Source organism: Bubalus bubalis, chromosome 14 (assembly GCF_019923935.1).
Source record: "Bubalus bubalis isolate 160015118507 breed Murrah chromosome 14, NDDB_SH_1, whole genome shotgun sequence".
NCBI lineage: Eukaryota > Metazoa > Chordata > Mammalia > Artiodactyla > Bovidae > Bubalus > Bubalus bubalis.
Genome location: NC_059170.1, coordinates 7,690,694 through 7,703,013, shown reverse-complemented (window position 1 = coordinate 7,703,013; position 12,320 = coordinate 7,690,694). Strand labels below are relative to the sequence as shown.

Genomic DNA, 12,320 nt, shown 5'->3' with positions numbered 1-12,320 from the left:
CCCATCTGTTTAATAAAAAGGAAAATAGTCAGTCAAGGACATGAGCGCTGGTGCGGGGCAGAAAAGGAGGAAAGGAAATGCAAATACTAATATATGTGTTCTCGGGCTTCTTGGTGTGGGCATTTGGGCCTAGCGGGGAGGGGGAGGGGGCCAGGAGAGGTTCTGGCACTGCAGAATGTTTGACAGCAACCCTGACCTCCACCCGCTAGATGGCAGTAGCACTCATGTCCCAGCTGGGACAATAAAAGGGGGCCCAGGGGATTCCCTGGAGGTCCAGTGGTTAGGACTCCACCTTCCAGCAGGCAGCACAGGTTTGATCCCCGGTTGGGGTACTAAGATCCCACATGAGATACACAGTGCAGCGTCCCGACCTGGACTCCCTGATTCAAAAATGTCTAGACGTTGCTAACTGGGGACCAGATCACCCAGACTGATGTCTAAAAGAGCTCTCCAAGGAGATTAAATAGAGCCAACAGGGGCAGAGGATGGACCAAAAAAAAGGAGCCAACACTGGTCACTCTCTTTTTCGGCAGGCAGCAGGGGGAGGATGAAGAGAGGAACAGGTGATCAGAGGTGACAGGTGTAGACTGCCTTTTCATTACTCATCTTTCTGTACTTTGACTTGGAGAAGGGAATGCCAATCCACTCCACTATCCTTGCCTGAAGAATCTCCATGGACAGAAGAGCCTGGCGGGCTACAGACCATGGGATCGTACTTTGACTATTTGTTACCGGTGTGCATTCATTACTTATAAAAACACTTTTTTTTCTTCAATCGTGTGATTCTGCACAAGTCAAAACACACTAACAGCCGAGCCATCCCTGTGGTGTCCTGAGAGAAGACAAGCCAGCTTAGACATATGACAGACTAAAATCCCACGACCAAAGGCTCCAGCCACAAGAGAAACAGCCATCACAACAAAATGCTTTAAGGGCACTTCCTTGGCAGTCAGTGGTTAAGACAAAGTTTTCACTGCAGGGGGCACAGGTTCCATCTCTGATCTGGGAACTAAGATCCTGCATGCCATGAATCATGCACCTCCCCCCGCCACAAAAAGTTTTAAAACAAAAATATAAGTGCTTCTTTTTAAACTTAAAAAAAAAAAAAAGAACTCCTTTATTCAAAAGACATAGGCAGACTATAAAGAATGGTCTTTCAGGAGGCACAAGATAATGGTTCCTTCAAAGGAACAATATCTTTAGACAAGACACCCGGGCAGATGCTCTTATCAATCAGTAAAGCAGAGATCTTCCTCACCTTATTCACTCTTAAAAAAAAATCAAGACAACATCTGGACAACCGGGGTACCCAGCCCTGCATCCACATCCTCAAAGAATGCCTGGCCTCCAAAGTCTTGCCTCCTGCTGGCGACAGCAACAGTGGAAGAATAAACTAGAGGTTTACGGGTCTGAGGACGTTCCATCATCGGCATCTCTGACGGGGCATCGAGGCACATTTTGTCACTAACAGTATGACTAACTGCTGAGTCTGTTGAGCCCAAAGCAAACACCGTGCATGAGACAGGAGGAGAGAAGGTTCCCAGAAAAAGCAAAAAGGAGTCGAGGTGAAGGAAAGAAACACACACCCCACCCCACCTCCATCCCACCACGTGCCACAAGCACATTCTTATTCAGGACTCATCTTATTAACTGCCAGAGAGGCACAGAAGGAGCCAGAACCATCTGCCTAACTTGGCTCCTTATTTTAGAGCAGAAGAAGGGGCCCAAGACAGCAAGTGAGGCGCAGTGTAAGAGCAAGCAGGGCCTTCCCCTCCGTCATGCTGTAAAATAAACCGTAACAGTATCCAACTGGTATCTAACCAGTGGGCTGGCTATATTTTTGGTTGTACTTGTTTCTTTGGTCTAAAAGGTGATGGGTGGCTTGGTTTATTTACTTACTTACTTCCTTGTTTATCTATTTTAATTTGCTGCTGGGATTTTAGTTCCCTGAAGTGAAGTCGCTCAGTCATGTCCGACTTGTAGTGACCCCATGGACTGCAGCCTACCAAGCTCCTCTGTCCATGGGATTTTCCAGGCAAGAGTACTGGAGTGGGTTGCCATTTCCTTCTCCAGGGGATCTTCCCGACTCAGGGATCGAACCGGGGTCTCCCACATTGTAGACAGACGCTTTACCGTCTGAGCCACCAGGGAAGTTCCCTGAGCAGGGATCAAACTCGCCCTTGGCAGTGAAAGCACAGTCCTAGACACTGAACCTCCAGGAAATCCCCAAACAGACGTTTTTAATGAAACTGATGGTCAACTTTTAAAACCTAGAAGAGTTCATATTAAAAACCTGGATTTCTGTTTTCTTGAAAATTCAGGGCTGGACAGCACAAGTTCAATGGGTGGGAGCGGCTTCCTTGAAAAACGCACTTTGTGCTTCATTCCACTGCCATCCAAATCCTCACCTGACCCTTGACCCCTACAGCTGGGCCAACTAACCGTACAGCAGTAAGCGGTAAGAGCCCACGAAAGTGAAAATATGCCCCGTCCTGCAGCGCTGCAGTTCACGTGTCTTGGTTAAAAACACAAGCTACACATGGCAGACATACCCAAATCTAAAGGCCAAACTCAACCACAAACCATGTGTGATCCTGGGAGGTAACTTTATTTCTCTGTGCAATGGTGCTATTACCTTACCTTGAAGGTCACTGTATATTTTTTAATAGTTTTCAAACACAGAGAGTAAAATTCACTTTTTGTAGAATACATCAATTTTAACACCTGCGCAGATGCAAGTAACCACCAGGACAAACAGAATGCAGAACAATTCCCTCTACCAAAGAGTTCCTTTGTGATGTACAGTCAAACCCTCCCCAACTCCAGACAATAACTGATCTTTTTTCCATCTGTATAATTTTGCCTTTTCTAGTTTTTGGTTTTGTTTTTCTTTTTAATGAAACACTATTTTGTTAGACAGAATAATGTCATTATTATCCCTGGCACTCTCACCTCTCTCTGCTCAAAGTAGTTACAGGGATGCCAGACATCAAGTGCCATGAGAATTATTATTTCCCTCCACTTTCTGATTTTTCTACCCATTCACAGCACTTTTCACCAGTCCCTATCTGATCCTCTTGGCATCGGGTAACTGAAATGCCAGCCCATAAACTGCCAACATTGCCAACGCTTTTGTTTCCACTGACATGAAGCCTATGTCCCAGGAATGGAAGGAGCTGGCAGGGAGCTTCTGCAAAGAGAGCCTGGGACTCCGCTGTGCCCACCACCAATACACACGCCAGGAGAAAACGTTTCTCTCCCACCGCATGACTCAAGTCAAACAGAAAGACCCAGAGCATTGCACAGATGCCCAAGGACAGCCTTGTTTAGGGAAGGAGCTAGTCCTGCCACGCATGACTGGCAATTAGGAAGGGTGACCGTGAGAACGCCTACATACAGCTTTCTTTTTGAGGGTGTGGAGCAGAGTGTGAGAAAACAAACCACACTGCTGAGAACGGGAGTGATCCCCAGGGGCGCACATGGGTCCTCATGTGTTCAAATAAGGAGTTCCCACCAGCCAACCTGAGTGGGTGCCCCTCAAGCCACTGCCCAGCCTGTCCTGTCACTTCTGGGCCGGACAATCAGGTGACGGGGGTGAACATGTCCTCGGCCTCCGTGGGGACAGAGATGCGCCCCAGCCCTGCCACCTCTGCCTCTGCAATCCCAGTCCCTTAGGGCCCCCTCTCCAGGCCTCAGCTCCTCCATCTGAAAATGGCATCTCAGGACAAGATGACCCCAGAGGCACTGACCACCAGAGTCTGTGAATTCAGGTTGGAGCATCACTCCACACAGGTGGCTTCCTCTCCCTCCCTGCTGCTGCTGCTAAGTTGCTTCAGTCGTGTCCGACTCTGTGCGACCCCATAGACGGCAGCCCACCAGGCAACCCCGTCCTTGGGATTCTCCAGGCAAGAACACTGGAGTGGGTTGCCATTTCCTTCTCCAATGCATGAAAGTGAAAAGTGAAAGTGAAGTCGCTCAGTCATTCAGGCTCCTCCGTCCATGGAATTTTCCAGGCAAGAGAACTGGAGTGGGGTGCCATTGCCCTCCCTCCCTAAAACCTGGTGTATTCAAAGGGCTCCGGATCATACACCCCGAGCGTTGCATTCTGCTTTTCTCCTGCTCCTTTCTCAGTCTCCTCCACTCACTTTTCCTAAGGTCTACATGCGCGAATGGGCTACCCTGATGGCAAAGAACCCGGCTGCCAATGCAGGAGACTCAGGTTCCATCCCTGGGTAGGGAAGATCCCCTGGAGAAGGAAACGGCAACCCACTTCAGTGTTCTTGCCTGGAAAATCCCATGGACAGAGGAGCCTGGGGGGCTACGGCCCGTGGGGTTGCAGAGAGTCAGACACGACTGAGCGACTAAACACCAACGTGTGCCGGTGGCCCCGGCCTCTCACTCTTCCTTTATGCTCTGGGCCAGGGTCTCTGAGCCTCAGCAGTGCCCCCATCGCGGCTGGACAATTCTCTATTGTGGGGACTGCTCTGTGCACTGCAGAAAGTCTAGCAGCATCCCCGGTCGGCAGTCACATGCCAGCAGCGTCCCTCCTTCCCCTAAGTTATGAGACCTACTGTTTTGAACCCAATCCCACGAATAAATCAATATTCTCAGAATTACACGTTCTGCCCTGACCTGGCCTGATCCAGGCCTCCACCTGCCCTCATGTCCTCTCCACCTAGGAATCTAGCAGGCATCTCAAACTTATGAAATCGAAAACTGAACCCTTGGCTCCTGTTTCTCCTGCTGTAATCAAATCTGTCCACCCAGGCATGACCCAGCAGATCTCCTTTGCGGGGCCCACTCTGGATACTGGTAGCAACAGCCTCCCCCGCGAGCTACAACAACTGAAAAATGTCTCCAGACATTGCCAAGTGTCCCCTGGGACAAGGCGGGGGGTTGGGGGGGGGGGCTGTCCCTGGTGAAGAATGGCTGACACAGGCTAATTCCCAACACAGCACTCAGAGAGGTCCTTCTAAAATGCCCGGTCACATCACTCCTCTGCCCAGATGGCCCCACCTCAAAGTCCACAAGGTCACAGTGTTCTCTGACCTCAACACCTCACCTCCGCCCCTTCACCCACTGGGACGTGTCACTGGGCTTCCTTACCATTGCTACAAAACACCAAGTTCAGACTGATCCTAAGGCCCTGACATTCCTCTTCCTTCTAGAATGTTCCTCCTAATACTGGAACGGTTATCTTTCCTTGTCAGACAAACCCTTGATGGGATATCACCTCCCCAGAGGCTTCCCCTAACCACTGCCTCTTGCTCCCCGCCGCCATCCTGCCCAGCTCTCCCCTTATCAAAGGAACGCCTTTTACCTTCCATGACGACATGACCTGTCTTGTTTTTCTTCAGTTTGATTATTATTTCTCCCTCTGTAGAACCTAGCTCCACAAGAGAGCAAGGCCCACACTGACCACTCTCTGCCCCAGGCCAAAAACAGTGCACAGCACATAACAGATGCTCAATCAAAATCCGGGCTCATGATGCAATGAATTAATAAAATAACTTCACAGTTGAGTGTTTAGCATTCCTGGTGCCAAGTTTTGTTAAAGACTTTGACCTGAGATAATGCTTTCGAAAGAATCTACTGAGACTCAGTAAGTTTTTTTAAAAAGAAAGTAAATACTGATTCATAAAACAATAGATACTATGTGTATACACATAACTTTAAATATACATGTTTACACATGTAAGAACTGGGCTGCTGTGGTCAAGGGCAAGTAAGGTGGTAAACACTGGCCTAAAGTATTTCAAAATAAAACAGCCTTGCATTTCAACAAGTGCCGAGCAATCCTGTGCCAGTTCCTTCTACTGATGTCTCTTCATCTCCACCCACTGTATCTTTTCAATATTTTGCACAGAGAAAAGAGTGGTTCAAGAACCACACACAAGGACTTCCCTGGTGGTGCAGTGGTTAAGACTCCATGCTTCTAATGCAGGGGGCATGGGTTCAACCCCTGGTCGGAGAACTAGGATCCCACATGGCCAAAAACAAATAAAATAAAATAAAATAAAAATACCAACCTTAAAAAAAAAGAACCACACAAAAGAGAGGACATTTTAACTTGCAGAAACATGCACAGCTGCCACAGAAAGAAGCTTCCCAAAATTTCAACTGACCCAGGTTAAGATTCAGGATGCTTCCTGTGGTGGATGTCTTGTCCGTTTTCGTGGTGACTGGCGTTGATACTTGAGGAGAGAAAGGTTTTGGGCTGCCGGATAAACTCCCCGCTTGTCCTGTCTTGGTGGAGGCTGGTGAAGCTGAAAAAGCAGGTTACTTGTTAAAAGACAGATTTACAAATAAAGGAACACATCAAGCTTGTAGGTGTGGGGCAGAGAAGAGAGTACAGAAACTGTATTTGATTTCAACCAGACCCCCAGAGCACCATGGAGGGGATGAAGCGGGAAGAGCTGGCCATTTATTTCGAGCAAAGAGCTTTAACCCAATGTTAAACCGTTAAAGCCACGAAGGAAAAAGGCCACCCCAGTCATTCTATTAAACACAAAGCTCTAAGACAAATCGGCTAAGCTGCCACTGAAATTGGTTTGGCCCATTCACGGGTGTAAATCTCAAAATAAAGAGCGATTAAACCGGCCCCCACCACAGTCCAGATGCAGAGGCCAGAGCCAGGCTTACAAATGGCATGTCATCCGTTTGTGGGAGACACAGGGGCCGTGTGCACAGCCACGGCACCTGCCCCAGAGGCCAGCTTGACCCGCTGGGGGCTCGTGGGCTTCCCATTTCAAAGGTCCTGCGACGCTGAACGAAGCCAAACTCCACACCAGATGAAGTGAGGGAGTGTCTGGTCAATTATCTGCCTCCTCACTGGGTTTCAAACTCTTATAGGACAGAGTCATACCTATGCCCAAGTCATTTAAAAAGAAGTTAAAATTCCCTACTTACTGCTCCCCTGAGCCCTGTCCACTGGGTGGCGGGAGGCAGGACAGAAACCAAACCATTTAACAAAACAAAGCATTCGAATGGGCCAACTGGAACCTGCCAAGAATCTCTGAGATACCGCCCCTTTGCTGCAATGGCTCTATATTACTGGGCTGTCCTGTTACTATAAATATGTGACAGGGACTTTCCTGGTGGTCCAGTGGCTAAGACTCTGCGCTCTCAGTGCAGGGGGCCCAGGTTCTATCCCTGATCAGGGCATTAGATCCCATGTGTCGCAACTAAAGATCCTGAATGCCACAACTAAGACTCAGAGCAGCTGAAATAAACAAACATTCAAAAAACAAACAAACAACGTGTGACAGGCAACCAAATGATTGTCCATCCCCTCAGACGCACAGGAAACCTCAAGAAAGCTGTGGATGGTGACGGGTTTAGAATTGAGACATCCCGGGGACTTCACACGTGCTTAGACTCGCTGGTGGGTTCTTGCCTTGGTTTCCTTATCTGCCAAACAGGGATCCTCAAAGTGAAGATTTAATGGATTTAACTCTACATCAGGTTCAGCCAGTCAACCTACATGAGGCAGCCCCAGCTCCAGGGCCAAGACCTGCCAATGCTATTTTTAACACAACACAGTGGGAAAGACTCTAGACGTAGAGAGCAATGGATCCAAGCACAGATCAGGAGCCAGAAGCGAGGTTCAAATCCCAGCTCTGTGGCTGGCATACTACGTGACTTTGGGCAAGTGACTTAATGTCTCTGAATCTCCTTTCCTGATGGCTACAAGGAGGGACACTGATAATATAATACAAAAGGATCGATAAAAGTACCCAACTTGGGGACTTCCCTGGTGGTCCAGTGGCTAAGCCTCCATGTCCCAAGGCGGGGGGCCTGGGTTCAATCCCTGGTCAGGGAACTAGATCCCACATTCCACAACTAAGAGTTCCCATGCTGTAACTAAAGACCCCACATGCCACAATTAAAAGATCCTGAGTGCTGCAACTAAGAGCCGGCACAGCCAAATAAGTAAAGTTTTTTAAAGTCACTAAAAAAACAACCAAAAAAGCACCTAACTCATCAACTATAAGGAACAAATAAATTCATCAATTATCTAAACACTGCCTTATCTCTATTAAGTACTATATTATCATCTGCTATTAGTATCATATAATTTCACCATTATTTCCCCATTAACCTCCAGGGTTTTGGTTTCAATCGTCTAACCTGTGATTCTCAGCCAGGAGTGACTCTGCCCTCCAAGGAGCACTGGGCAGTGTCTATAAACTTTTTTGTTTGTCAAAGCTGGGGAGGGGGGGTGCTCTGGAATCTAGTAGGTAGAGACCAGGGATGCTGCTAAACATCCTATGATGTGTAACACAGCACCCCCCCTCAGAACAAATAATTATCTTTGGCCTCAAATGTTAACAGTGCTAAGGTTGATAAATCCATACAGGGATGAAGGAGGTGTGTCTCCAGGAAACCTTCACCTCATTTGCAAATAAGGTGAGGAGGCCAAAATGAGATAAGCAAATACATGCCAACTGGTGCTTAGCAAGTGTTCAATAAACATTTCACATTATCTTGAGAAATTAAATTGTTTAAAAATATAATCAGTTTTACTGGAAGGATTAAATGCCCTGCCCCAGCACCTGGCAGACAACATCCTCTCAAATCATGACCCTGATTCCCACTTGTTCTCTAACTGCAGGCACTCCAACAAGCAGAACTGCTTGTCACACAAAGAAGTAAGAATAAACAAAGATAAAGGCATTTTAAAAGATGTAAGTAGTACCAACAAAACCTTCAGCATTAGGACTTTAAAATTATGATTATTCATTCATGTCCATTGTTTCCAAAAGAGATAAGCAGTGGCTGAAAACATCAGGGTAGTGTGCTCCCTCCGCAAAGACTTAAGTCAGGGCCTTTTTAGTTGCATTCCCTTAAGTAAACGCACACAGCGCGGGCGGCTGCGACCGGCGCACATAGCGCGGCCGAGAGGAGCTACCCCACGTCCAAGGTCAGGGGCAGAAGCCGGGAGGACCCCATGCCCGAGGGGCGGCAGCCAAGAGGAGTCACCCCACGTCCGAGGTCAGGGGCAGAAGCCAGGAGGACCCCATGCCCGAGGGGCGGCAGCCAAGAGGAGTTACCCCACGTCCGAGGTCAGGGGCAGCGGCCGAGAGTACCAGGCTGCGATGGCGCAGGAACGGCGAGAGGAGCTACCCCACGTCCGAAGTCAGGGGCGGCAGCCGAGAGGAGGTACCCCGCGTCCGAAGTCAGGGGCGGCAGCCGAGAGTGCCAGGCTGCAACAGCGCAGGAGCACCGAGAGGAGCTACCCCACGTCCGACGCCAAGGGCGGCGGCGGGGAGGAGCTACCCCACGTCGAGCGGTGGCTGCGCCGGCGCAGGAGGGCCTAGAGGAGCTATTCCACGTTCCAGGTCAGGAGGGGCGGCGGTGAGGAGATACCCCTCCTCCAAGGTAAGGAGCAGCGGCTGCGCTTTGCTGGAGCAGTCGTGAAGAGATACCCCAGGTCCAAAGTAGGAGAAACCCAAGTAAGACGGTAGGTGTTGCGAGAGGGCATCAGAGGGCAGACACACTGAAACCATACTCACAGAAAACTAGTCAATCTAATCACACTAGGACCACAGCCTTGTCTAACTCAATGAAACTAAGCCATGCCCGTGGGGCCACCCAAGACAGGCGGGTCATGGTGGAGAGGTCTGACAGAATGTGGTCCACTGGACAAGGGATTGCCTTGAGAACCCCATGAACAGTATGAAAAGGCAAAATGATAGGATACTGAAAGAGGAACTCCCCAAGTCAGTAGGTGCTCAATATGCTACTGGAGATCAGTGGAGAAATAACTCCAGAAAGAATGAGGGATGGAGCCAAAGCAAAAACAATACCCAGTTGTGGATGTGACTGGTGATAGAAGCAAGGTCCGATGCTGTAAAGAGCAATATTGCATAGGAACCTGGAATGTCAGGTCCATGAATCAAGGCAAATTGGAAGTGGTCAAACGAGATGGCAAGAGTGAACGTCGACATTCTAGTTATCAGCGAACTAAAATGGATTGGAATGGGTGAATTTAACTCAGATGACCATTATATCTACTACTGCGGGCAGGAATCCCTCAGAAGAAATGGAGTGGCCATCATGATCAACAAAAGAGTCCAAAATGCAGTCCTTGGATGCAATCTCAAGAACGACAGAATGATCTCTGTTCCTTTCCAAGGCAAACCATTCAATATCACAGTAATCCAAGTCTATGCCCCAACCAGTAACGCTGAAGAAGCTGAAGTTGAATGGTTCTATGAAGACCTACAAGACCTTTTAGAACTAACACCCCAAAAAGATGTCCTTTTCATTATAGGGGACTGGAATGCAAAAGTAGGAAGTCAAGAAACACCTGGAGTAACAGGCAAATTTGGCCTTGGAATACGCAATGAAGCAGGGCAAAGACTAATAGAGTTTTGCCAAGAGAATGCACTGGTCATAGCAAACACCCTCTTCCAACAACACAAGAGAAGACTCTACACATGGACATCACCAGATGGTCAACGCTGAAATCAGATTGATTATATTCTTTGCAGCCAAAGATGGAGAAGCTCTATACAGTCAACAAAAACAAGACCAGGAGCTGACTGTGGCTCAGATCATGAACTCCTTATTGCCAAATTCAGACTGAAATTGAAGAAAGTAGGGAAAACCAGTAGACAATTCAGGTATGACTTAAATCAAATCCCTTATGATTATACAGTGGAAGTGAGAAATAGATTTAAGGGACTAGATCTGATAGAGTTCCTAATGAACTATGGACGGAGGTTCGTGACACTGTACAGGAAACAGGGATCAAGACCATTCCATCAAGATCATGGAAAAGAAATGCAAAAAAGCAAAATGGCTGTCTGAGGAGGCCTTACAAATAGCTGTGAAAAGAAGAGAAGCGAAAAGCAAAGGAGAAAAGGAAAGATATAAGCATCTGAATGCAGAGTTCCAAAGAACAGCAAGAAGAGATAAGAAAGCCTTCCTCAGTGATCAATGCAAAACAACAGAATGGGAAAGACTAGAGATCTCTTAAATTAAGAGATACCAAGGGAACATTTCATGCAAAGATGGGCTCGAGAAAGGACAGAAATGGTATGGACCTAACAGAAGCAGAAGATATTAAGAAGAGGTGGCAAGAATACACAGAACTGTACAAAAAAGAGCTTCACGACCCAGATAATCACGATGGTGTGATCACTGACCTAGAGCCAGACATCCTGGAATGTGAAGTCAAGTGGGCCTTAGAAAGCATCACTACAAACAAAGCTAGTGGACGTGACGGAATTCCAGTGGAGCTATTCTAAATCCTGAAAGATGATGCTGTGAACGTGCTGCACTCAATATGCCAGCAAATTTGCAAAACTCAGCAGTGGCCACAGGACTAGAAAAGGTCAGTTTTCATTCCAATCCCAAAGAAAGGCAATGCTAAAGAATGCTCAAGCTACCGCACAGCTGCACTCATCTCACACGCTAGTAAAGTAATGCTCAAAATTCTCCAAGCCAGGCTTCAGCAATATGTGAACTGTGAACTTCCAGATGTTCAAGCTGGTTTTAGAAAAGGCAGAGGAACCAGAGATCAAAGTGCCAACATCCGCTGGATCATGGAAAAAGCAAGAGAGTTCCAGAAAAACATCTATTTCTGCTTTATTGACTATGCCAATGCCTTTGACTGTGTGGATCACAATAAACTGTGGAAAATTCTGAAAGAGATGGGAATACCAGAGCACCTGACCTGCCTCTTGAGAAACCTATATGCAGGTCAAGAAGCAACAGTTCAAACTGGACATGGAACAACAGACTGGTTCCAAATAGGAAAAGGAGTACATCAGGGCTGTATATTGTCACCCTGCTTATTTAACTTCTATGCAGAGTACATCATGAGAAACGCTGGACTGGAAGAAGCACAAGCTGGAATCAAGATTGCCAGGAGAAATATCAATAACCTCAGATATGCAGATGACACCACCCTTATGGCAGAAAGTGAAGAGGAACTAAAAAGCCTCTTGATGAAAATGAAAGTAGAGTGAATAAGCTGGCTTAAAGCTCAACATTCAGAAAATGAAGATCATGGCATCGGGTCTCATCACTTCATGGCAAATAGATGGGGAAACAGTGGAAACAATGTCAGACTTTATTTTTTTGGGCTCCAAAATCACTGCAGATGGTGACTGCAGCCATGAAATTAAAAGACACTTACTCCTTGGAAGGAAAGTTATGACCAACCTAGATAGCATATTCAAAAGCAGAGACATTACTTTGCCAACCAAAGTCCGTCTAGTCAAGGCTATGGTTTTTCCTGTGGTCATGTATGGATGTGAGAGTTGGACTGTGAAGAAAGCTGAGCGCTGAAGAATTGAGGCTTTTGAACT

General features: G+C 47.5%; 1 protein-coding gene and 1 non-coding gene across 29 annotated transcripts in view; both read right to left on the bottom strand.

The window, feature by feature from the left end:
• The window catches only part of ZMYND8 (zinc finger MYND-type containing 8), a 122,367-nt gene that overhangs the window by 31,677 nt on the left and 78,370 nt on the right, over nt 1-12,320 (bottom strand). For all 28 annotated transcript variants that reach the window (XM_025263333.3, XM_006049987.4, XM_006049990.4 and 25 more), the window contains one exon: nt 6,126-6,266. In XM_025263333.3, the coding sequence (XP_025119118.1) occupies nt 6,126-6,266 (141 nt within the window). The remainder of the gene's footprint in view (nt 1-6,125; nt 6,267-12,320) is intronic.
• On the bottom strand, nt 774-916 carry LOC112578963. Its single transcript, XR_003103402.1, has one exon. It is a non-coding gene; the product is annotated as a small nucleolar RNA SNORA79 (small nucleolar RNA).